Here is a 27,560-nt window from a genome sequence, read left to right on the forward strand (position 1 = left end):
CCAGAGTTCTTCCATGAGCTAAAAACTGTATCCCAGTTTGTTAATGTTACTTCTCAGCTTGGAAAAACTCAGCTGGATTCGACAGCCTGTTTTCCAGCTGCACTTGCTACGTAGAAATGACCATGAACATGTACAGTGTTCAAAACTGTTGAAAACATTGACTTTTGCGGGAATAAAAATACCAATCAAGTTTTAGGTTAGATTCTAGTGTATTCCTCTAATTGTTTCCCTTTCTGACGATTAACTGGTCCACATATGTTTTTCCATCGTGAGCATTGAAACGATCCAAGCGTTGTGTTAGATTAAATAACATTTTGTTGCACTTTTACAAATAATGCTGTGCTTTAATACTAGGGCTAACTAGCTCTACCCTGTTTTTTTTCTCCATATGTTGTCATATATGAAAAGACCCAAAATTAACACTGTAAGCTCGGGCTGTATAATATAATTCAATATGATCATTTATAATCATAATAACAATAATAATCATCTTTCAATGGGATCATATCTCGATGAAATCATATATCGAGATATCGCGATACACAAGTACGTACAACTAATAACAAGCACATACTAACTCAAACTTCTCAGAAAATCTGATATTATATACATATCTTGAGGGAATATCAAGATTGCGGTTTTGTTTTTACATATTGCACTTAAGTGTTTATTTAAAGGAGAGAATACTCAGTACTTTACATTTGTCAGGAGTATGCAAACATATCCTCATCGAGATATAAGATGGCCTTTATCGGGATAGAAGATTTTGGCCATCTCGCCAAGCCATACTGTAAGCGATGTAAGCTTGATTACTATAAGTGAAATATTTAACCGCACTTGTATAGGATTTAATCTGTCCCAAGCTTTTTGATCCATATAAGCTGTTTCTACTGTCCAATATTGAAATCTCCATCTTTTCAAGTTTGAGGGCACATTAAGCACCTCAGTTTCTAGATTGACGGGAGTTGATTACAAAGATTACATCTCTGCATTTAGCAGCCTAGCAACCCACAGAGGGACATTTCCTGGAAGCAGCAGAGAAGCAGGTTGTCGGCCTAAAGCCAGAGTTTTATGATATGACACCTACTGTACAAGATCTAATTAAAAATGGAGCGCTGAATGGAAATATTCCTGATGTAGCGGTGGAGTAAAAACAACTGCAGCATGTGGCACTTTTGCTAATGTCATGGTTGACAACCAGTTGTCGTGGAGACAATAGAGGAACCAGTAGAGCCAGCTCCATCTGTCTGAGAGAGTACTTACATTGTCTATTTTGTGTGTACTCACATTGCTCTGTGTCTGCGTGACAGCACAATGCACAGGCTCCTTAGCTATTTGAAAGTCCAAGCAAAGCTCATGTGAGGGTAATTTAAAAGGGCTTTACCAAATTAATCAAATTGCTGTGTCTGTGGCCATGAGAGCTCTACCCTCAAATTGATAGTGTGTATATGTGTGTGTCTGCAGCTGCTTTACAAGAAGTGTTGCTCAATCACAGAGGAAAAAGAGCAGATTTGGCCAGTTCTCAGTGGGCGAGAGGAGTGGGAAGGGAACAAGAGGGGAAGGAAATGACAGGCAGCTGGAGAAAACCAGAGAGGGATTTAGAGCTTGTAAAAATTAAAATGAAGAAAAGGAGATGAAGTGACCAACGAAAGAGAGAAGATGAAGAGAAATAGGGAAAGCAGAGAGGGAGATGATGCACTGTATGTGGAGGACAGGAAACAAATGCAGCTCTAGAGAGCGCAGAGAGAATACGAGGACTGGCCAAAGATCTCGATAACCAACTGCTTTTCCCACTGGTGTTGTGGTGTGTTGCGTAACAGCTCCATGATACGAAGGCTAGCTGTGTGCGTGTGTGTGTGTGTCCAGCGCTGCTCTACCAGGACTGACCTGCTGAGATCTGTTTACAAAGTCTCCTGCTCTGCTGCAGTGTGTGTGTGTGTGCGCTGCTGTGTGTGTGTGTGTGTTATATGTTGTGTGGTACCGGCTGGTTAAGTGTTTCCCAAGATCATAACTCAGGAGCAACTAAGAGAGAGAGAAAGAGAACATTTAAGGTAGTATGTATAAAAACAAGAGTGAAAAAAACACAAAGTAGCCAAAGAGCAGCATGATCAGATTGGAAAACTGGTATACTGCATTGATATACTGCATTGGTATACTGTGAGTTGTCATACTGTACTGTACTCTGTTGACAAAAGTCAGATCTATCTTTGCAAAGAGTTGGACTCGATGCCAGAATTCTTGGTTGATGAATACCACAGGTTCAAAATGCAAAGTTGAACCCCTGCTATTTAGCAATAATAAATGTCATTCACGTTATTGCTGAGAATTAAATGTGGAGATTGATGCCACTTTCATGCCTGTACAGTAAATATGAAGGTGGAAAACCAGCTGCAAGGTTAGCTTAGTTTAGTTTAGGCTCTGTCGAAGGTGCTGGTAGGCACATTATTTATTTCCTTTAGAAAGAGTCAGACTAGCTGTTTACCTCCTTTCTTGTCCTCTTCTGCTTTCATTGTGCTGAGCTAAGCTATCGTACAGAGGAGAGAGTGGCATCAATGTGCTCATCTAACTCTCGGCAAGAAAGTGTATTTCCTAAAATGTAAAGCTATTGATAAACTGGTGGCAGACTATGCAGGTAGGAGAGAAGGCAGTCATGGTTTAGGACTCAACAAGTTTGTCAGATCTTTATATGTCTTGTATCAGTTATAAGCACTATGAATGAATATGGTGTCTTGAAATACAGTAAAATGAACTTGTCAAGCCGTACATCTCTTCCTTCTTCTGAGTGAGAGTCTGTCTTTGTGATTTGTTGCAAACTTCTCATCTGCTGCATTATGCTGCTTGTTTTGCTTATAACGTCATGCCTTCATTTCACTGCCACACACCTTCGTACAGGAATGTGTTGAGCAGCAGTCCTTAGCTATTTGCACTTTAAATAGACAGAAGCAACATTTCTCTTTTCCTAGAAAGTTCAGAGTGAGAAATCGATGATAGAGTGAAAATAAATTATGCTACTAGGCTAGATCCAGAAAAAAAATGTATTCACCTCCTTGATATTCATCATGCAAACTATGCATGCAGCTAACAGTAGCGCATAAAAGCAATATATTAGCCTGCACTTGCATTGTAAGGCTAAAACTTACTAATAAGCTTCCTGTTATATTATTTCAACATTTGTCACATTGACCTAAATATCTGACAAAGTAGACATGGATTTTTGTTGTCATATTGCAAAGGGTGTCGTAGCCGCAGGCTGAACCGTCACTGAGCGTGATGAGAACATGATGAGATCATGATGGATATGAAGGCCCTCAGCTTGACTTGTTGTATGAATAATTAGCACACAACAAGAGCTTTGATGCTGAGCCGATTACACCTGCCCACACTCCAAAGTGTCATTTCATGCTGTAAAAAAAATCTGTGTGTAAAAGGAAACAATTACTTTTCTCCCAATTGCTCAACATGTGTGATCTAAAAACAATGTTGTTGACAATGGCGAAAATGATATATATTTCATTAAATGTCAAGGCTTGTTCTTAGCTGACTGCTAAGTAATGCATGAGTAATTTTGACCACAATTTTTCATCATAAGGCTTTTGATACCATGAGTGCGTTGGCAACATGGCAACACAAGTGTACGCACATACAGCGTCTCTGTGAGAGAGAGTGCAGCTTTAGTTTCCATGAGAACCTGCTGTATGAACTTTTCATGGACCTGTTTCATGCTACATTAGCTTGTAGACACTGCGGAAGGAAAAGGATCAGAAGCACGGACAAATAATCAGTCCAAAATGCTACTAGATGTTAGCGTCCAGATCACAAACCTGCTCCCTTCATCGATCCGTAATGACCATGTTCATCAGCCTGCTGTACAATGACAGTGTTTCATATATCCTTCACTGTTTCATTTTCACGGTCAGATCATGAAGAGGTTAGTGAAACTGTGCAAAGACACACAGAAAGAGAGAGAGAGAGAGGAAAGACTGCTAACCAACAGTTGGTTTAAACATCTCTCATGTATTTTCTCCATCTGTCCCTCATTATCTTTCTACACTCCATTCTTCCTTAATCTCATCTCATTTAATGTTATCCTCCATGTCAGGGTATTTCATGTCTTCTTTAAGCCCAAACTCTTTCGCTTTTACTTTCTGTCCCACATTCACATGCAGTAAAGTGGCTGCAGAATACCACATTTCTGCCTATTTGCATCTAAATGTCAATATAAATTGTGTGGGAAGCTGGCGAAGCTAATATATTCAGCAGTTATGTGCTGCTATGTGTGTGTGTCACAGATGAGGGAGTGAGATTTTAAAGGTGAATGCAGCTATTTTCTCCTTTTCTATTTCAATCTATCATTAAATTAGTTTTTTCACAGGGTTCCTGAAGATCCTTAAAAAGTCTTACAAGTAATTAAATTAATGAATCTAAAAATAAGGCCTAATTGATATAAAAATGTCTTAAATATATATTTTTAGGAGTCTTAAAAAGCGAATAAATGGGAATAATAGGATATAAGGAATTGTTTTGTTTATAAATAACATTTTAAAATAATTTACCTAATGTCTCTTAACGTCACACAGATCAGTATAACGGAACCAACAACACTTTTTATGTATTTTGTTTGTTTATGCTCAGAGCAGGTGCCATGTTTGATAGCTAGCGACGACATGGGGAAGGGCAACAAGAGTTTGCAGTATGGTTGAAACCGGTACCAGGCAAGGTATATGATGCACGGTGTATTTTGTGCAGGAATTGCTTCAAACTCGGCACGATAACTGCAATATAGTTTTTTGTAAAGTTGGTGTGAAATGTAATTCCGAGTGGCATTATAAAAGTCTTAAATGTCTTAAATGTCTTAATCTTTTCTTGTTACAGCACAGCAGTTGATGTTGGTGATGTAATGTGTGTGTGTGTGTGTGTGTGTGTGTCCACACCCCTGTTATCAGTGTGTGGCAGTTGTCCCTCGATCCTTGGTTAGGACTTAAGAGTAAAAGAGAGAGAGAGAGAGAGAGAGAGAGAGAGAGAGAGAGAGAGAGAGAGAGAGAGAGAGAGAGAGAGAGAGAGAGAGAGAGAGAGAAGAGAAGTTGTTTACTACAGAGAAGAGAAGAGAGAAGTTGTGCTAGAGGCAGAGAATGTGGTATTTCTTTTCTCAGTGTTGTTGAAACAAACATCCAGCATCAGTAGAGGTATAATTTGAAGGTGTCACCTTGAACTAGGGCTGAAGTATATGGGAAAATAATTTACTTGCAATATGTTAGACCTATTATGGTTGAGTATGCATTAAGTATACATTTAAAAAAAAAATGTTTACGTTTTATTGACCAAACACTTATTTAATAAATCTTGAAAATAGTTTAATTTCAATTTCAATAATTTCAATACTTAGTTGCTCTATATGAGTGTGAATTTAAACTTCTGGGCCCCAAAGCGATGAAGAGGCACTGTATATGACATCATAGAGAAACACACATGCTCAACAAGATTTAAGTAGCTGTGTGTGTGTGTGTGTGTGTGTGTGTGTGTGTGTGTGTGTGTGTGTGTGTGTGTGTGTGTGTTTGTCTGCAAGAGACAGATAGAGATACATTTCTCTCGCCCACTTTCCAAAGCATAATGAGTCAATTAGAGGGGATTCCCGCCTCTCTCATACTTTATCGTATGATAGCTTCACCTCACACACACATAAACTAAACATCCCCCTCTCGTTTGTCAAATTGTTACTCAAAAACAATTGAATTCTCAGTTGATCCACACGGATACAAAACCTCTCTCCCGTCACATCTTCGACTCCCACAAACAGTGTGTGTGAACACTGCAGGGATCGATTGTGTGGGAACGTATGCTGGCTCACAGCTGTGAGCAGATGCAAGCTGAACATGTGAAGGGACAGAACATGAGCGAGTTGTCAGGAGTGAGAATAACAGCCCAGTATAGCTATGGATGAACGTGTGAAACGGCACAGTTGTGACACAGGATGGTATAAGTGTGCTTACCAAATAATAAATGCATTATGTTGTTTTTCTTTTCTCTGTCTTTCTCTCTCTTGCATTTGTTGGCAATGCTGTTGTGTGGGCAGCACATCGATCGATCCTTGACCGGGCTACAGATATTCCCACATCCAACAACTGATAGTTAAAATATGTAAGTAGATATAGAAAGAGAAGTGTAAGTCTCCAAAACTGACATTATTTGTTACTTGTTAGGAAAGGAAGTTCTAGGAACTGATCAAATACAAGTATTAATGATTTCAAAAAGGGATTTTAGAGATCTGTCCCAGATGATTCAAAGAGGGCAGGAGATGGCAGGCCCGTTTTCTCATACTCTGACCCAGTAAGGGCTATATAAAAGTAGTGCAATCTATAACTAATGCTGTAGATTTGGGTCAAGTGTCTTAATTGCTACAGTTAATTTGTGGATAGGAGGAGTTCAGTAAAGGAATGTTACTTCTTCATAATCCGTATGAAGGGTTTCCGTGAAAACAATCCTTTGTATAGCAAATAATTAGTATTTGTATTAAAAATTAATGCTTTACAGCAAAAATGAGCACCAATCAATGCACAAAGTTTATAAAAAGTTTATTGTAGAGATTTAGAGTAAATCAATGTCAAGTCACGTTTCCTGTTTACTGGTAAACTGAGTTGAACTGAGTCTGCAGAGAGTCAGGTCGATGTCTTAACAAGGGCAACATTTGATATTATCAGCTTTGCATGGGGAGATAATACATGGAGACACACAGCTGTGTTCACTCACACACACACACCCACACACACACATTTCACACAATACACTCAGTTGTTCATGTCTTCAATACCCACCTTACTAATTCCACCTTCTATCTTCCTTTCTTCCCCAGACACACACACACCCGCTTTCCCCACTCGTGACCCTTCCACATCCTACAGGCCATGTTTTTACTCCAGGAATTTGGTTTACTCTCTCCCAAACATACACCCACGCACATACACACAAACACACACACACACACACCCACGCACGTACACGCACAAACGAAAACACACGCACATACCGAATCCGGACCCCAGCATCTTGATGTAACACAGTTGGTATTCAAAGCAGGGGGGTGGAGGAGGACTTGAACACGAGCTCCAGATGTTAGTAAAACGTATTACACACTCACTCATTCTCACCAATGTACGATCACTTAAATGTATGTTACTTCATATTTCATCTGATATCTTACATGGATAGTTTTATTCTAAGAAAAAGCCAATAGTTATGGTAGTTGACATGCCAGGTTAAGTAAAGGTTAAACAAATGAAATGCACAAAGGAAGACTTGTAGAGGATTTCTGATATTGTTTCCATGCTCCCACATCAGCTGTATTGCTACTGTTCGGCACTAGTATTATACTGTACATAACCTCAAATGTTGAAGCAACAACAAACAACGTCACGTTGGTCTTGTCACTTACAGTACACGTCTGGGTGGCAGGCAGAAATCGTGCACAGATGATCACACAGGCGGAAGTGCTAGTACGTGCTAGTAGCGCCAGACAACTCCTGTGCAGTGTGCTGTTACATTCAAGCCGACAGGCAACATCTTTCTCCCATTATCCCGGTCAAAACGAGAAACCGAGTCAGGGAACAGGACGATTAGGAGATGTCAGAGAGCCTGACCTGAGCCGTCGTCTCATTTTGTAGTAAACAAATGTCCTGAGATGATCATGTTTTCGTACCAGGGCCATAATAGATCATTAAAAAATAATAATGAGCCAAACAAGAAATGAGAACAATTCGTCTCAAATTCGAGTCAACATCTTTACACCATCTACAAACAGATGGAGGAAAAATTAAGACTGAGGTTATAAAAGATGTTTGCTGCAGATGTGGAACTTTTTACTGCTGAAAATCAATGTAGAGAGACAGCTCTTCTGCTTCCTCTCTCTCTCACAGATACTGTGTGTTACTATTTGTGTTTATTCAATTCTGACCCTGTGACTTTCAGCCCTGACCCTTAAAAACGCTGCTCTCTGTCCGTGGTTTTCTCACGCAGATCTCTTTCACTCCAATCCTACAAAGATGCACTTGTGCACTTCGTCACCATGTTAGACTTGTTTAGTCTCTGCTGGTGTTTAGATGGAGTTTGTTAAGGTTTCACCACCTGTGACCCACATGTGCCCTCTCAAAGCTGATGAACAAATATGTTCATAAACTTCTATCCTCATTTGAGCACACACACACACACACACACACACACACACACACACACACACACACACACACACACACACACACACACACACACACATTGAATAAAACATGCTGTGAATTCATAGAAAGCTGTATTACATTCTTGACCGTGCAAAGACACACATGCACACACAAAGACCACCTCCACAAACACACACCCCTCCTCTCACTCTTAACTGTTTTCACAGGTGTGTGTGTGCGTTTGTGTGCATATGTGTGTGTGTGTGCTCTTTAGGGAGCAGATGATCTGTAACAGGCAAATCTGCAAATCCTACACATGATGTAGTGAAGTTTATTACAACATAAAGTGCTGTTCACATGTTAGTTTGTGTGCTCGCAGCTGGGTCCGTCATCTGGATGGACATCTCCTGCAAATGATTTGTGTCTGACTGAGCCAAACCATTCCATTATATTTCATAGCTCTTGGAAATAACCTTATAAAAATGTCAAACCCATAATGGAAATATCAAAAAGAAGCAAACACACTGCCCTAAGATTTGTACGCATGTTCCCGCAAAACTCCATCTTCTCCCTTGTCTCTCTTTCCCTTTTTCACAAAACGTTTTACAATCCTTTACTATTATTATCTACTTGTGCTATCTTTCCAACGCACTAATCGTAATGCTGACTGTTACCATAGCAACGGCTTTACGTGTACTTCCAAACAAGCCCGGTGTTTTACCGACCAGGAGTGCAGCAGGGCTGGAAAGAACAACAGCAAAAGATCACAGTATGTTTGTGCGTATGGTGGAGGCCTCACCACCAACCGAGAGGGAAAATGCAGGCCAGGGTGAGGTGGGAGAGAAACAATATCTCCCCCACCATGCGGCAACTTCCATGCCAGTAACATGTCTGTCTCCATGTGGCTGTGGAACAAATTTCATCAGGACTTTTGAGACTGAATATATTGTTCTATCCGTCTGTCTACACGGCATGACATAAAGGACAAATCACAAGATAGAGTCAAAGGTGACGTAATCAAATGTCTTGTTTTTCTCTGACCAAGAGTTCAATATGCTTAACTACCACTTTACTATTAACTGAGGCCAAGAAAAAACGCAAATTCCCACATCTGACAACTTTGAATTGATTATCAAAACAGATTAATTTTCTGTGTATGTGCTTGCGAGTTAAAAAAAGGTTCTGGTGAGAAAGTGACACCTGACACTTTATGCTGAGCTCTAATGACATACCCTCATGACACACTTGAGCACATGTGTGTGCACGGAGACAGAGCACTGACACCTCAGTTGTGTGTTAGGGTAAAATGATACGTCTTGAACCCGAGTCGTAATGTTCATGTCCTTGAAACGTCTCTTCCTTTCTGACTCTAGCATCAATCATTGTTTCTGTTAAACGTCTTCGTCTGCCGGCCAGCACGTGATAGCTAAGAAAGTGAATGAGCTTGTGATTCAATTAAATAAATGTTTTCTTCTGATCTTCACAGAGAGATGGACTGAGAACAAAATAATGTCTCTAATGTTTCTTTTGTATCCTCTGAGGTTTAGTCCAGTTCTGTTTTATAGAGCCCACTTCATTTGACTTGGCTTTTATTTCAATATTCTTAAAACACATGTTATTTAGTCACACAATTATTTTCAAGGTGACATTGCACTGATTTACCTGCTGCTTTTCCTCTCTTATATGAACTTTAAATATGGCAAAAAATGAAGAAGAGCGATGTTGATTGATGGATAATAACTTTGGTTAGATGAGGACGACAGCCAGGGCAATATTTGATATAACTTTAAACTCAGGGCTTTGGTCAGCAGACTTATTCTTGAGTGTGAGTCAAAAGTAGCTAAAAAGTGAGGGATGTGCTCAGAGACGGCGGCATTTCTCTCCAACGTCGGCCATTGATTCTTCAGGCCCAACTACAACAACAAAACACCTATTGGTTATACACAAGCCCTTGTGCTTACTAGGCTTATAAGGTTAAAGTTGTGTAATTCACTGTCGGTCATGGCCAACAGTAATGGCCTATTAAAGCATGAACATTGGCTTTCTGACAGTACAACTTAGCTCAACTGTAATCCTGTTGTGCAGGAGAGCTTTGGTGAAGAAATTAGCAAAATAGAGAAAATCGTTATTTGTTCATGTTTTATAGTTTTGTGACATTGAGTTAAAAATGCAGTAAAATAATTGAGGGGGATAAAAAAACAACCTTTGCATTTATAATATTGCATGTAGACTCCTATAGGCCATAAGAAAGAAGAAAAATACAGGCAGTGTCATGTAACCTGGTGAACACACACATGCACACACACGCACACGCACACACACACACACACACACACACACACACACACACACACACACTCACACACACACACACACACACACACACACACACACACACACACACACACACACACGCACACACACACACACAGAACCCTTAACAGGTAAATATATTGGACAAATGTGCAAGTGATTACAGGTGCAGAAAAGGTCCATGTCTACCCTTGTTTCTACTGTGACCATGTATGTGCCAAGTACTATCAAACATCTTCAACAACTCTCCCCCTCACTGTGTGACTGCACTACCCTGCAAACTTTTTCTTACCCCTCCCCTGCCCCACTCAGGGGGGCCCACTTCCTGAACGTCCCTCCAACAAATCTTCAAGGTTGTTATTGCCTTGGCTGCTCTCACTTGGGTTCCCTCGGTCCAAAAGCTGTCCGCTCTCCATCGCTCCCTCATTCTTTCTCTCCTGCCTTTTCTTGAAAATAAAACTTTGAGAAGAAATGAGCTGCTCTCAGCAGTCTCGCTGAATCATCTCACAGCAAGCGGAGTTTACTTTTGCAGCTGTGACAGACAGACAGACACTAAGACAAATACTAAGAAGAGTGATGAATCTACATTAATTTTAGCTACGATTGTTGACTTGGTGATTAATGATGTCATTGCTGATCAGTCTGTTTTCCCCTCCGCATTTGTGCTAGTAATTACACTGCACTGATTGCCAAAGCTCCTTGCCAGCCACATGGACGAATGGCTACTACACACAAGACGAAATCTGCTGTATTAGTGTGCAGTGTCAATACTGAGTCTGCATATCTGTGGTGGAACAACTTCCATTGAGACAGGACAGGAAACAGAGACATCCAACTCTTTGCAGACTATCAAGGTACCAATCGATTGACAGAGGCAGGTTTCAATGCTCCAGCTCCAGCAGGAGGTAGTTTATGGTCGTTCAAAGTTTTTTAAATCAATGTTCCAACGGCAGCTCAAACATTGTCATCCAATTTTCCTACTTTCATTTACACTGCTGATGCCTTTTGGCTCATCCTGCTAAACCTTCTTTCCATCCTTTCATTAGAGTCATTAAAGAGGAAGAGAGAAATAAGAGATCTCCAAGCATTTCCTGAGCATTAGCCGGGCCAATCCGACCCGAACAGGCACTGGGATTTCTCCCCATAGGTCACAATGCCAGAGCTGAACAAACACACACACACACACACACACTTTAGATTTAACTGATTGGCCTTGTCACTGCGGTGCTCTTGTAGAAATAATGCCTGCGCGCTGCTCACATATGGGTAAAGTGAAAACACATGTTTTTGTAAATGCAGAAAGCAGTTGAGCGGCCTCGCTGATAGGGACCATGTGAAACCAAAGCTGATCAGATCTTTGTGTTCCAGGAGAAACAGAGCAAACGGAAACACGTCCTGTTTTCCATGTCTACATGGAATAATATGATTTTTTTTAATCAAATGACTATTGATAAATATAAAACCAACTGTGACAACGAGTATGTGTAAATAAATACAGGAAGATGAGATGTGAATGGCCTGTAAAACAACGTTCCTGCTGGAATGTCATTTCACAATAAGTGAAATATCTATAAAACTAAGGCATTCAGGAATTCTCCCAACCAGCCATCTCTATTCATATATTTTTTACGATTTCTGTGGATTTCCTGTTCTGCAGAGTCCCTGCGTTGTCCGTTACCAGATTCCTAACTTCTGACGGGTCACACCCTCTGACCTTCTCTTTCCCTCTTTGACCTCTAACACAACATCTGGATTGACTTCAGCTAGCCATGGCTTTCCCTCAGGATACACACATTCATGAACAAATATACGCCAAACATGCAAGGAAGGCTGCAGAACAGGATGGAAACTTGCATAACATCTACTAATCTAATCTGAAACTGGCAAAGCAGCAAGAGAACAAGTCTGGGGTGAGGAGAATCTGTTTAAAGGGATGACTCACTTATCTGCAATCTGTTAGCTAATGCGTTTAGTATTTTTAACTCTTGTGTTTGGAAGTTGACATGCTCTGAGAAGGCTTTGGTTGAGAATGAGAAAACTTGTGATTTGAGGCTGAAGCTATTGTAAGTTATTTGTTGTAGTACTAAGCAGGAAGAGTATTAGAGAGGCCTTATCTTCTTTTCACTAAGAATCCCAATGACTTTAATTTGAACAAAACAAGAAGCTAACATATTTAGAGAATAGTTAGAGTTGGGGAATATACCTGCTATTTTATTTTGCAGAGAGTTACATGAGAATATTGATTCCACTTTCATGTTCATATGATAAACATGAAGCTACAGCCAGCAGCCGGTTAGCTTAGCTTAGCACGAAGACAGGAAATGGGGAAACAGCTAGCCTGCCTACTGCACCTCTAACGTATTATATCTTGTTTGTAACCAAAGGGGGTTATAGGGGGTTATGTGCTGGACTCCAGGAAGTGACCAAGAAACATTCCCACACATAACCCTGTGTAAAACCACAACTTGTCTGTTTTACAGTTCGTTCTTTAATGAAAAAAAGTATTTATGCTAAGCTAAGCTAATCGGCTGCTGACGATAGCTTCATTTTAATCGTGCAGAGTGGTGTTGATCTTCTCATGAATAAGCATATTTTCCAAACTTGAATATCTGCTGATTTCCTTTGTCTTTTTTTATGTTAAACGAAATGTCTTGAGGTATTGGAGTGTTTTTTACACTTTAGATCGAATGTTTTATGAATTAATCAAGAAAATAACAGACAGAATTACACATAATAAATGAATTGTTAGTTGCTAAATAAATGACAGATGTTTGACGCTCACTTCCATGAGCCTGAGAGCGAACCTCAGTTTATTTATACCAACAAGGATGCTGGCTGCTATATACCCAGTTGACAGAATAATAAGATACATTTTTTGCATAACAGGAGAACTGCACAACATAATAGACACATACTTATATATCCACCATAGGTTCCCCTTTAAAAATCACACACCATTGAAAGGCGTTTTGAACAATTAAAAGTATAACAGAGAACCAAATTAGAGGCCGTACAGTGTTTCCTCATGACCTGCTGTGGCGGAGGGCCAGCTTACCTTCTTCGCAGCCTTTGACGGTGACCTCCTGGTGGGCTTCTGCACCTGGTTGCTCAGTGCGACCGGCTGCTTGGACACCGAGCCGTTCTCACGCTTCTTGCTGGGCGAGGATGGGACCGAGGACGGGGGTGGTGAGGGGGAACCTGGGGGAGAGGAGGAGGATGGAGGCACGACTCTAAGGACAGCCATCTCCTCTGTGGCCGTGAGGCGGAGGCTGCGCAGACTTTCATGCGTCTCATGGTCCACCACCAGCAACCTGGTCTCATTGTCCACGGCTTTGATCCGCTGTACCACCTGAGGGATGGGATAAGATGGTAGTTTACTGCTCATTTTGTTTGAAAAATCAAAGACCAAAATATATTAACGCCACAATTTGGCGGCAGTGAACAGCTATAGAAGAATAGTGTATTTGACTAAGCAGCCTCTCTAGAAGCATCCTGTCAGTGCAAGAACATATTTCCAAAGTCTTTAACACATTCTGACTTTTCTCAGACATGTGGGTGTACAGTGCCTGTCAGAGTGGTGATAGAAATATGTAAACATTGATCAAAATATCAGACACTATGTACTGTAAGATTGCAATTCATCGTTTAAGTAAATGTTCAAGCAAAAAGCCAAACATTTGATGGTTCCAGCCGCTCAAATTTGGAGATTTGTTGCTTTTCCTTGTTTCAATATTAAAGAAAAGACTGTCCGACAAAATGCAAATTACATGCAAATAATTTTGTAGAAAGCTCTCTAACAAATAAGATGTGGGCAAACATCATCATCTGACAACACAAGCAGCTGTCAACCTTTGCGTCATCCTAAATGAAAAGCACCAGGGTTGCAGAATTGTTCTGAGAGCTTCAAACACAACAACCAAAATGTTTTTTTCTCTGCTGCAACAAGGTTACAGAGAAACCTAATATACACAGAGGTTGTTGGGGCTGATGTTCCTCTGTGTTTGTAAGCCTGGGAAAATGATTATCTGAGCCTGCTGTCTCTATCGGACAACCAGTGCACAAACAGTCTACTCTGCCTCAAGTCCTTTGTCAGTGCATACCTGCTTTCCAAACAAAGGGACTGTGCAGGTTAGTCACGTGGAATGGACTATGTGAAAGTGCAACTATGGCAAAGACCAGTTCTTAATAAAGTAAACTGTCAGGACTAAAAAAAAGTGTACCAAAAAGTTTAAATGTTCAACAGTTTGTACCAGGAGGAGGGTGCTGTGGCTGAAACCGTCCAATGTCAAACTGTCAAGATGCAACAGCCAGTGTGACCTGTTGATATTCAGGCAACTATTGCTCGTCCTGTAATCTTGAGGTAAAAACACAAATATGAATGCACATCTACTTGCCTGGTGGTGTGTCTCTTTCTCCACGTTTACCCCATTCACTGCCACCACACGGTCCCCGGCGCACAGCCCCGTCGCTTCTGCAGGGGAGCCAGGCTCCACTTTGCGGATGAATTGTCCGCTCTTCCCCTTCTCGCCATGCAAGTGAAATCCATACCCGTTCTCCGCTTTTGCCATGACACAAAGCCGTGGTTTTTGCTCGCTTGCCATTTTCCACTGGGGTTGTAAACCTCCTGCAGTGTTGAGATAAAGTGTAATAATTTGTATGCTAAGATGAGAGTTTAGGAGAGCGGGCGCAGGGCTAAACCTCCACGGAGCGAAAACATATCTGCACGATACGCACGCTTTCCCCCGTATTAAAGAAACACAACGTAAGCAGGTCCGAATGCACTTCAAAAGAAGAAATTACACCGATAAAAATACATGCAAAATAGGCAACCAGTCCTCCAGATCGTGTGTCCTATGTCCAGCTGAAGCGCACTGCTGGCGACTCCAAAACTGATCCGTCGCAGCGCGCACAGACTTCAGAGCCTTTAACAGAGCATCGTTGATGTTACTGCAGACGTGTTAGAGACGAAAAAATCCCCGGGCGCTCACCTCTCCGTCCACATTTATCCATAACAACTGATCAGAGAATATGCATGCAGTTATGCTGTAGTTTGCGCAGGGTTAGCGCCTTGTGCGCAATAGCACCACCTCCCTCTGGCCCGGCTACCTGTTTTTTTACTCTGAGGAAAGTGAAATATTCAGGGCAGAGAGAGAAGATTTAAAGTTATACATTACTGCCCCTGGGTGGCAGGAAATGGTTTGTGAAGAATCCTTAAAATGAGTGAGAGCGATGCCAGAATATTTAGCAAAAATACAGCACTGAATACTGCTTTGCTTTTAATAAATGTATAAAAATATACATACATCTTCTCAGATTAACAATAGATTCAACAATAACGCCTAAAATAACATACCCAAAATGAATCATAGCTCCTCAACCATAAGACCTGCATATTTCTGGTAAAAAGCTAAGTAATATGAATCCTTTGTAATTATACCAATTTCTATTATTATTATTATTATTATTATTATTATTATTATTATTATTATTATTATTATTATTATTATTATTATTATTTTTTATTTTATTTTATCCTCAAGTATTATACAATCAAAATTGCAAAGGCAATATCACCATTATAACCAAGATCCCATGGATAATAATGCACCAAAATGTCTTCTTCTACTATTGTAAATGTGATGGAAATACATAAAAATACACCATTTATGATACAATTTATAAAGATATACTCAGGCACTCTCCTTGTTTTGGCCATGTTTACTGTTTACATGTTAAATGTTTACTGAAAGTTTTATTTCAAACTATTAATTTCCAAATAGCCATGTTACAAATACAATGAATCTCCCAAAAGCATTAAAATATTATTACATACAATGAATATTGATGAGTATTCATATATGACTGTAGAGCTCCAAGCCATACATAATTTGTATTCATATAATTTTTTATAACACTATTTGTAATGATAACACAAACATTCAGTTAAACTATTGATATTAATTAACAATAAACTAATTTAGCTTTAGTGTTGCAGTTCCTCACAGTGATCACTGAATGGCAGTAACACATGATTCAAAATGTATAGCAAACATCCAGTACAGACGCAATACAATTATATCACTTCATGTTAAAACTTTCAAAATAAAAAAAAAGAGAGCATTTCACTTTTTTCACCCCAAGTATATTAAAATTCACAAAGGTATTGGAATAATAGGAATAATGAGTGTGAGTGCCTGATAACCATGAGGAATATGAAGAATATGGAGATGTAGTCTCTAAATGTGATCACTCAGGATTATACACTCCTCTAACAGCAAGGCAGACACAATACCATACTGACATTTCCCATCAAACCTTCAAAATAAAACTTAGTGTGTCCACCAGAATTAAATTAAAACATTTTACGAAGGCAGTTTGTTCTTGGAATGCATGATAGTGTGCTGTTGGTTGATTACAATTTGTATATAATTAATACACACACACACACACACACACACACACACACACACACACACACACACACACACACACACACACACACACACACACACACACACACACACACACACACACACACACACACACATTTAAAGGCATATTTAACAGCAACAGCAAGTTTAGTCCTCACTTAAATGGCTCCATGAGTCAACAAACACTCAGGAAACACACAACGTCCACAACAATATTACGAATAAGCTCCAGGTTCTTTTAGGCATTTGACACAACAAATGTCTGTACATTTTTAGCAGCTTCCCTGAAAGAGATTTAAGCTACAGTTTAATCAGTTAGCCGTAAAAATCTGGATTTGTTTTCATGGATGTTAACAACTTCCAGAATATTACCTATGAGAGCTGTAGTTTTCAATTCATCTAGAGGGCCAACTGTGCGGGCCACGGCTTACAGCTCTCACACCACCAACACACTTTCAGTTCGTTGGATCTGTATTAATGTCTTATTGTTCAATGTATCATCCGCAAAAAATGTCTGTTTTATATGAGCCTCATTTGGTGTGGAAAAAGCATAAACACGCTCCTGCCACATGGTTTTGACCCGGATTAATTGCTACTGACACCAAAGTATAAATGGACGTATGTGAGAAAAGAAACCTGTGAGAGCAAAATGCCACTTTGGTGTCACTTTGGTAGGTTGCTGTGACAGTATAACATTCTTGCTATTATATCAGGCTCATAGCACTGCATGCAATCTTCTTGAGATGGTATCTTAAAAACTTTGACCCTAACCCTTCAAAAACAGACATGGAAACAGGGAGAGGGGTTAAGTGATACTGAATGACAAAGAAAGCATGCACATCTTGGTTTCAGTATGTTGTGACATACTGAGTGGCAGCTTACTTTTATCTTGGGTTTGCTTCACTGGAGGAACTATCTCATATCTTATTTAAAAAGACAGATGCATGCTGCCTCCCCCCCAGGTAGAGGGAGGAAAAGACACTGTGGGGTGGAGAAAATCCCAGCTCCCTCGCAGCCCTCTCTTCCTCATCCCTTTTGATAACCTCAATGCGCTGACATTTGCAGCAAAAGAAACACAACTGAAAGAAACTGCAAGAGAAAGTGTTCTTGGCTTTTATTTTATTTTTGAAAACCACACACAGTTTCAGGTTGGGCTGTAAATGGGCACAACTCTGCTCAAATGGGTTGAACTTCACAAGACAAAGCTTTGCATCACGCGGGATATTCTAGAAGTATTGATTATCGTCATAACTTAACATCATGCTAACATCATGCTAAGATCATGCTTACGTTAAGCAGGTTTAATGTTCACCATGTTTGCCTTTTTGCCTTATTAGCTCATTAGCACTAAACACAAAGTACAACTGAGGGCTAATGGGAACCGGTTTTAGAGTTTGATATTTTGATAGTTTGGACTTTGAGAACACAGTATGAGGTTTTTTTTCAATCCCCTGACGCTCATAACAATGTACTCAACACCGGATTTGAATAGAAGACTAAAACATTAAATGTTTCAGGTTCGTGTGGATTTCATACTGATAATTAGAATTGAAGTAAAAAGCATGAGTCTGTCTCCCTTTCTGGTTCCAGTTGACCCAGTCAATGGTCACCCCCTGTGGTATCGGCCCTGGCTCACCATGGCTGTTATGGCATCACTTATAGCTGCTCCATACTTCCACAGGAATGACTATTGTGTTCATGACAAGTGCTCTAAAAATGTGAAACCGCTTTAGTAATACAGTGTAATTTTATTGTATACATCAGTTACTAATAAAATAAGGTTATAGGTTCTCTTATTTTAGAGGAAAGGAGAAATATTCTCATAATTATATTCTGTGTATTTTAGTAAATACAGGGTACCCACGGGGTGATCTTTTTATCTGATGTGTACGCTCTTTTGAGTATGGAAACTTTTACAATGAACTTTTCAGATGTCAGCGAGTGTCTCTTTCATCTCTACCAAAATAAATGCTCAAATTCCTTTCTGCTCTGTCACTAAATACACTGACATGTAGTTTATTTCATAAACAAATACTCACCCTCTTCCACCTCTCAACAACTTGTCAACAAACACATCTGGTGGGTCCAGAAAGCCATGTGTGGTCAGTTTCAGTTGTCTGATTTATATCTTCCCAGAAAGAACTAAAATATTGATGACATGTGTCCCACACTCAATATCATCTTCCACTTAAAATGAATCAGATCAATTTCCTGGAAGTGATGCTGAGCTCAGAGAACACCTTATAGAAACTGCCCCAAATAACTAAATCAGTATTCATCAATGTAATATATATAAAGTTAAGCAACTTTGTGTGGTATATATCATTTTTAAACTGATATCCTTTATGCTGCCTTTATTTTTTTAATCCTTCTTTGACTGATTTGTTTATTTACTGTTTGCACTCTTTAGAAATAATTGATATGCTAGTTTCACAGTAGAGAAAGATAAAGAAGATATAATAAAAGCCCCTTTAGTCATAAAAAACCCTACCACAACAGATAGCCTGCTTTAACTAGAACTTTAATTAACATAGTCTTTTTCATGAGAATAAACCTCATTCACGCTGCGTCTTACATCATAAATCATACATTTAATGATTTACTTTTAATCTGATGGTTTTGAATTGTAGTTATTAATTATATAATAAATGTGTGTGTGTGTGTGTGTGTGTGTGTGTGTGTGTGTGTGTGTGTGTGTGTGTGTGTGCTGACTGGTAAAACGTCTGCTCATATGGAGTATGATGGAAGCCAGATGTGGTTTCTTTGATAATTAACTCACAAGGTTACTTTTACTTCGCTCATTGTTGCCCCTTCTGGCCGGGGAAAACACCCACTACAATATTTAGAAATGACACAGCTGTAAACAATGAAATTAACAGTGGCTGAATTCCATTTAGCTTCTTTGATTTTATAGTCCTGATATTGTACATGCTGCCTCACTGTCACTCTCACGCAGACTCTTGAATAGTCTTTTAGTCTGATCTTCAGACACTAAGTAGAGCCGAATGTTTTCCAGTGGTTTAATTAAAGAATTACTTCCCAGTATTAAATCAATTTTTGTCCCAAGAAAACATCACTATAATTGACATTTGATTTCACATAATGGATCTTGCTAAATTTAGCATGTTAACTCGAATGAATTTAAAAGATGCTAAAATCATCAGTAACTTCTAAAGCTGAGTGATCACCAAAGTCTTGTATTCCTCTCGGGACTATGAATGTCTGTAAAAGGGATTTTATGGGATCCTTGGTTTTCAAGAAAAGTTGTTTACATGAACAGTGGCGGTTCTAGACCAATATCACTTGGGGGGCCTGGCTGGGGCCAAGTGTTTTGTCAGAGGGGCACATTCAACCCGGGACAAAAGAGACAAAGTGTTCAAGCCTAAACTATAAATAATCGCATACAACAAAAACAATACCATGATTGGTATGTTCCTGACTGATGACAGCATCTCTCCAGTGAGTCAGACCGTTCATACTAGTGATGGGAGGTCCGGCTCTTTTCAAAGATTCGGCTCTTTTGGCTCTTACGGCTCCCAAATGGCTCTTCATTTAGTATCACTCGGACCCCCCCCAGAACGGCACATTGAAGTACAGGGACAGTCTCCCTATCTATCATGGGAGGAGTTAGTTTCAAGTCTTCAGTTAGTTTCTCTCATGATCATTGTTTTTACATGAGTTGTTGCATTGTTCAAATCACATATTATCAAAACTAAAGAGAGGTAAAATAATAATAATTTGCATTTGAGACTACACATTTTCCAAGGGCATCTGTGTTGTGTGCTTGTTCACTGTTTACCTTCTTCTACAATACAATAGACAAGAAAGTGATGCCTTCCTCTGTGGCACTCACCTTACAGGTTGTCGCACCTATTGCAGATTTGTGCTGCAGTGTAATTGCTTATTATTTTAGTATTACAAGCTAATGAGAAGGACAACTCAATGGCATTTCTGTGCAGATATAAAAACACCTCTAAGGTTTGTTGGTGTAGTAGACCGATTTCTTACTCGGTCTACTACACTCGGGAAGTCAACAAATTAAATGTAAAAAAAGAATGTGAATGTGGTCTTAGGTGTACATTACATTCATTATTTCATTCAGTAACAACACATCAATGTGTATTTTCCTTTGATCAAGCACTTCATAAGTAAGCCTCCTGATGGCCGTTTTTTGTCAGAATCACTTAGAGGCTAAAAACAAATTATAGAATAATGTGCTCTTTTCTCTGCCTAATAATAATACGGGTTGTTTCCCTTGACATTGAGGTCGATGGAACAAAATCAGCATTACACCAGGGTAACTAGAAGCTGCAGGAGGCACAGAGTGTGCTTCTACCCCCACACCCAGCCACAAGAACAGGTTGTCAGTAAACAGACATAGAATAAGGGCTAAAGTACAGTAAAGAGGGAGGACACAAAGACGAGTTGACGGAGCAGCTACAAAGAGAGAAAATAGCAGATTAAGAAGAAAATATTCAGGGGGAGAAGATGATGGACATTACTAAAGACATATGTTGTACAGAGATGGAAACTATCTTAATGTTATAGACTGTAACACACCCTGTTAATGATATATGATGTGATATAGTGCAATGCCATGGAAATATAACAGCATGTATAAAATTAGTGCTCACTTTTAGTCGTCTGAACCTGCTGAAGCTCCTTGATGTGTAAATAAGTCAATAAAACAGTTTGCTAACACATTTTCCAAATCAACTTAAAAGCTTCTACTCACAAGTGGCCAACACGTTTGAGAGGTTACAAGAGGACATTATAAAGTTAATTTCAACCCTACAATATGTTTACAAGAATGTTTTATTGACAGTTTTCTCCTCTTTCTCTTATTACTCATAGTTTTTAGTTGGATGTTTTTCACATTTTGTGTGCTTTCTGAATCTGACTGCAGGCAAGTTTAAAAGGTTGGCACTTCAAACATGTTATGCATAATGTATGCAAAACAGCTCATTTGTGTTATGTAGTTATTTAACTTGAGAATGGAGATGGAAGAAGATTACAGTGACCAATAACTCTTTCAACGGGCTAATGGCATTGCATTCAAGAAAGAAAATCTAAATCTATCCTTTAAACAATTTGTACTCCACACGTGTTTTAATCTGGTTGCATTTATTAAAGAAATAGTGAAAGCTATATCATTAATTTGGAGAAAACAAACAAACAAAACCCCACCACCATTAACAACAAATAAAAAGTCAGCTCACTTCATTTTGCTGACATCAGTTTTTTATGTAAATGTTGTATTTTTATGGCAAGTCTTTGTTCTAAAATCGTATTACATAATACATCCAAATCTATTCCAATAACTTGACCTGTGGGAAAAAAGATACTTCTTACTGATTACTGTTAACAAAAAATCCCAAAAGTGAAATTTAAGTGGTTTATGTTGAGAGACCTAAACATTCAAGTGTAAAGCTGCCACCGTTTCAACTAGAAATAACAATAAATTGTTCTAGTCTGAAACATAAACCTGCCATAATATTAAGAGACCGCAGTGACAATAAACATCACCTGTCTGTTCATGGGATAGATGTACACACACAGGGGCGTTGTTTCATGCAGGCACATGTCAGCAGTGCATTGTACTGTGTAGCATGACAGACTACATTATTAATATTCATGAGGCTTCTTTAACACAATGACTAAGTTAGCATTTTTTGTTATATGTGTAAGGATGTCATGGAATTCAAGACTCCAAATTAAAATGGCCTGCTATTTTATAATTCACAGTGTTTCTAACACAAAGAAATACCACCTGTAAGGTATCCATGTTTCCACAGGTCCATCTTACTGAGTAGTTTTTCAAACAAGCTCAAAGTCACCATAAACATTGTTAACGCTGTCTTGCTTGGCTTAAGCTACAATTATGGAGATGTCAAAGTGTTGTTCAGCAACTTCCCAATAATGTTAGCATGAAATATCAAAGTCCAAAGTCCAGCAGCTAAAGGCTGAATTTACTTCCCCATGACATCCGCTCGAGCAGATGTTGTTTTTAGAAATGTAAGAGAGAAGAGATAAACCAACAGTAATTGGCTGAGCTCCTTCAAGGCATTTTTCACAGCTTTGTAACATTGCAGTCAAAAAAATCCCAAAGTTAACAATTCAGAAGAAATAAAATGATCGTGACCAATTAATAATATTTCAACCAGCTTTACAATTAACTAACAGAACAGTGCTTACTCTAGTAAAAGCTGAACAAATCAATATCAATAGCGTGAACAAGGGCTGTTATAAATATTAGCATGACGCCGCATAAATGCCTGGTGAAAAAAACTAAACAAACCTTAAGCAGGGTGAAATTACCTGTACTATAATGGCTCACATGATAAATTCAGCATAATGTACATTTCCACGGCACCAATTTCAGAGTTTTTTCTTCATAAAGGAACAGATCCATTTTTTAGGAAATGCACCTTTTTGCTTTCTAGTTGAGAGGTAAATGAGAAGATTGATTCCACTTTTGTGGCTGCCGTCAAATTCACAGTGAAGTTGAAGTGAAGTTACTGTGAAGCTATTTTAGATTCAGTAGTGTGACTCTGCTAGTGCGGTTTCACGCACATGACTGACGGGGTTAGCTCTTCGCTCCAAATCACTTTTCATTGGATGACAACGAGCTTATTGTTGTTGATTTCTCCAAAGTTGCCTACCTCAGCTTCAATAAGCGTATTTCCAAAAATGTGGAACTATTGCTTTAACATAATAATGTTATCACTCATTAGAGTCATTAGATGTAAAGCTAGCTGGTACTGTCAACTCAACACTTTCTGCACAGATGCGTCGTAATGCTGGGAAATGTACATTTTACTGAATTTATCAAGATAACAGGTAAACATAGATAAAGTGTTGCATTATTAGCAAAAAGCATCAGCAGCAAATAAAACAAAAGTACATCAAAAAACAAGGTTACTAAAATATAATCAAATATAAAACTGAAATTTGAGAAAAATGCCTGTTTGAAAAAGTCTGCTTTTTTGGTGCAGTTAAGGTAAATACATCTATTTGAAAATGTACAACATTTTAAAGTCTAATAATGCGTTTTATATCATACCGAGATCTTAAATCTTTACATGAGCTAATGCTTGTACAATGCAGCCAACCTAGGTACAGCACTGGGATCTGTGATGAATGCTGTCTGTTGTTTTCTCTCCTACTTTGCTCATCTGGTCCTCTTCCCAAATGTCCCAGTCAGAGCGGGAGAAGCAACAATAAAGACAGGAAATACCGATCAAAAAAAGTTCCAGGAATAAATTGTCCAAGTCCCATGTTGTAGTGCACTAGCACATGGGGACCCAGCTTGAAAACTCATAGCGATTGCTCGCCATTCAGCTCTGTTTTTGTGGTTAAAGGGTAATTTTCAACGTCCCCAATAACCTGCATCTGGACAGGCTGCTGAAACGATACCACAGACACAGAGATTAGGGATACAATGAAGACAGAATGACAAACTTTTACATAAGCTGTTGCTCTTGTTGTCAATGAAGGAATTCCAGGAAATGTTATTGTTAAGAGTTATAACCTGGGGCTCAGTTATTTCCTGTATATCCCTGTGCATACAGTGTGCTTCATCTCTGGAAGTCATTTTCACAGAGGAGAGGAATACATTAGGGAGACTGAGCACTTTGACACTAGTGGCTGCTGATGGCACTTGTGCACATGTACACTACAGATTTGGTTTGGGTAGGGTCCCAAAGTATACATATAACTATTACACATGTTACTAAGTATGACTTTCAATATTAAAAATGACAATGATTCATGTATTTAAAGCACAATAATATTTGTTTCCACCCTTTTAAAGTTTTAGTATACCTGCTAAAACATTTAGTAGTAAAGAAGAATGCATGGATTACATGGAAATCATAAATACTGTTTGCACAATACCTGAATGCTCTGCATGTTTCCATTCTGTGCGGGATTTCTGGGTAAGAAAACCGGATTTTGGTTGTTCTTGGGTGCAGTCTGTCTACCTCTCATCTGGCCTGTGTTGCCAACACCATTTGGGTTTTGGAGGCAGAGCACCTTCTGGAAGCTCCGCTTGAAGTTGTCAGAGAGGAAGCCGTAGAGGATCGGGTTGGCGCAGGAGTTGACGTAGGTAAGGATGACCAGGAAGAAGTAGATTGCAGCATTGGTATTGTTCTCAGGGATGATATGAATCAGGTTGACAATGTTGGTAGTGAAGAAGGGCAACCAACAAAGTACAAACACCAACACGATGATCACCACCATGCGCGTCACCTTACGCTCCGACTTACGCCGCTTAGTCAGGCCCGCACGCACACCCGCTGACCTCACCTGAAAGTAAGATTGTTAATTGAAAAGGTTTTATGAGACTATGAGGGCAGATCCTCACAGGGAAATACAAACATTTATTTATGCCTGGTCTTCAAAAAATGACGATACCATACAACTAAACTACATTCTCATTTACGTTTTGAAGGAAATATATTTCGTCCCGTAATTACATTTTATTTTGGCTTATCACAGATACATTTCTAATCATAATCCGTAGATGTCCATGTAGTGAGGAGGGAGTGGGGAAGAGTGGGTCAAACACCGGACCATCACCCAGGAGACCGGTATTTGACTTTTTAAACTTTACGTACTTATTTTAAGCCAAACCATGATATTTTACTTAACCTATCCAAGTAGTTTTGTTGCTTAAACATAAGCAAGTGAGTTTTGTTGCGTTTTTGTTTTATTTTGTTTCAATTTACAACGTTAACCACGTTGTTCACAGAACAGGTTATTTTGTAGAAGACATAATTGTTTATTTAGACATCAATAGAAGGCCAATTTTATCTGTCCCATTACCTTGATGACAATTAGAAGGTAGCAGAGGCAGATGACAACCAGAGGACCAAAGAAGCCCAGGATGGATGTGTAGAGGATGAAGACAATGGACCACAATTCACGTGGCTCAGGCCAGGTTATGTTGCAGGTGTTGAAATCCTTCTGTACATGTGAGTAGATTGTGACGGGCAGCACAACCACAAAGGACACAACCCACACCATGCCATTGAAAACCTTGGCCACCTGTGGCTTCCGCCACTTGGCACTGCGAATAGGATGAACCACAGCCAGGTAGCGATCGATGCTCATCACCGTCAGGCAAAAGGTGGAGGAGAACTGGCACATGGCATCAGCAGTCATGCACACCTTGCAGAAGAAATCCCCATAAGGCCAGTAGGAAAGCACACTATTTGTGCCTAGGAAAGGAATTCCCAGGATGTAGAGTTCATCCGCCAAGGCTAAATTTAGGATGTACATGTTGGTTATAGTCTTCATCTTGGAGTAGCGAACCACCACATAGATGACCAACGTGTTACCCAGAAGACCCACAATAAACACGATGGTGTACACGACTGCGGTGACCACACTGAAGGGCATTGGTGCGGCCACATCTGACATATTGTTGTTGGTAGGGTAGCTGGGGTAGGGATGGGAGGGAGACGTGGTGACATTGTCAGGTATCGACATCCCATTGTAGTAGCCATCCATGTTGAAGGAGGAAATGCTGGTGTCTGTTGGGATTACAGTAGGAAATAACTCATGAGAGAAAAGACAAAGTTGGAATCATTATATGATTAAAAACAACCCATGTTACCTATACCAAGGAAGTTCTTGGCTTGGTTTGTCTGTCTGTCTGTTTGTCTGTCTGTTTGTCTGACTGTCTGTCTGTAGAGAAGTATGGGAATGCACAATTGGCCTTGGCGGAGGTCTGCATTCTAACAGCAATTTGGCAACAGACAATTCATGGTATGTCTACCTTTTGCACCTTACACTAACACCTGGGCAGGAGGCTTTCTGGGCAACACACCCATATTATTAGTCAAACTTTCCACTGAATTGCCTGGGCCAGTGGCCAACATGCCCTCTTAATGGGAAGTTGAACTTCCTAGAAATAGATGACATTAGTTAAGCAGGTTTCAAGTACTGTCACTGCAGTTGGAATATATGTCCATATTGTGGAGACAGAAAACTAAAACCTGCAGCCATCTTGATTTTGACAAATAGTTCACTGGTTTTGTGAAATCCCTCATGTGTATTATTGTTTATTAATTCTGGGGTTTAACAATATACTGTAATAGCACTATATTCGAGCATATACAAGTGTGATGATATGCATGTTGAGCTGAAAATGTAATCACAATAGGAGGTAATTCTTGTCACTTGTCTCCTAAACTTGGAACATAAATGGTGGACTTATTCTTCCATCCCACTGTGCATTAAAGTTCAACAGGAGATGAGGTACACAAAGTTCATTTGCTAATTGACAGGATGGAGGTTTGCTGCGACTTTGCTCTTGTGCATTCATACAGTCATACAACTTGGGATAACAGAAAATTTGAGCTAAAGATGAACTCCAGTCTTGCGTCCCTTCCTTGCTGTTCACATCTTTGCATTGCTTTTGCTGCTGTCGATTAATATCTGACTTTGCATGGTACTATAATCACTGGTTGAAGAAGTACTCATATATTTTACGTATGTAACATTGGCAATACCATAGAGTAGAAATACTCCTATTACAAGTAAAAGTCCTGCATTTCAAATCTGATTTAAGTAAAATCACAGAAGTATTACCATTGAATTATACTTTAGGTATCAAAAGTCAAATTATGCAGAATGGCTCATTTTA

General features: G+C 39.4%; 2 protein-coding genes across 3 annotated transcripts in view; both read right to left on the reverse strand.

The window, feature by feature from the left end:
- The window catches only part of LOC115012514 (Na(+)/H(+) exchange regulatory cofactor NHE-RF2), a 28,573-nt gene extending 13,024 nt beyond the window's left edge, over window positions 1-15,549 (reverse strand). Inside the window, exons 1-2 of one of the 2 annotated variants that reach the window (XM_029438163.1) lie at window positions 14,873-15,549; window positions 13,534-13,827 (exon numbers count right to left, since the gene is read on the reverse strand). In XM_029438163.1, coding sequence (XP_029294023.1) covers window positions 13,534-13,827; window positions 14,873-15,079 — 501 coding nt within the window. In that variant the 5' untranslated portion in view covers window positions 15,080-15,549. The remainder of the gene's footprint in view (window positions 1-13,533; window positions 13,828-14,872) is intronic. The other variant, XM_029438162.1, reaches the window with a different exon arrangement.
- Window positions 15,550-22,053: 6,504 nt separating this feature from the next.
- Window positions 22,054-26,422, reverse strand: LOC115012225 (somatostatin receptor type 5-like). Its single transcript, XM_029437711.1, has 3 exons — window positions 25,736-26,422; window positions 24,806-25,216; window positions 22,054-24,313 (listed from the first exon to the last, which is right to left on the reverse strand). The coding sequence occupies exons 1-3, from the start codon at window positions 26,420-26,422 to the stop codon at window positions 24,227-24,229; spliced, it is 1,185 nt and encodes a 394-aa protein (XP_029293571.1). The 3' UTR covers window positions 22,054-24,226.
- Between the last annotated feature and the right edge of the window lie 1,138 nt (window positions 26,423-27,560).

The sequence above is a fragment of the Cottoperca gobio genome, chromosome 8 (assembly GCF_900634415.1).
Source record: "Cottoperca gobio chromosome 8, fCotGob3.1, whole genome shotgun sequence".
Taxonomy (NCBI): Eukaryota; Metazoa; Chordata; class Actinopteri; order Perciformes; family Bovichtidae; genus Cottoperca; species Cottoperca gobio.

Coding starts and splice junctions, on each gene's coding strand:
- LOC115012225 (XM_029437711.1), bottom strand. CDS start 26,422: ATGGATGGCTACTACAATGGGATGTCGATACCTGACAATGTCACCACG. Junction 25,217..25,735: donor ACCTTCTAATTGTCATCAAG/GTAATGGGACAG, acceptor TCTTACTTTCAG/GTGAGGTCAGCGGGTGTGCG. Junction 24,314..24,805: donor GAAACATGCAGAGCATTCAG/GTATTGTGCAAA, acceptor GTATCGTTTCAG/CAGCCTGTCCAGATGCAGGT.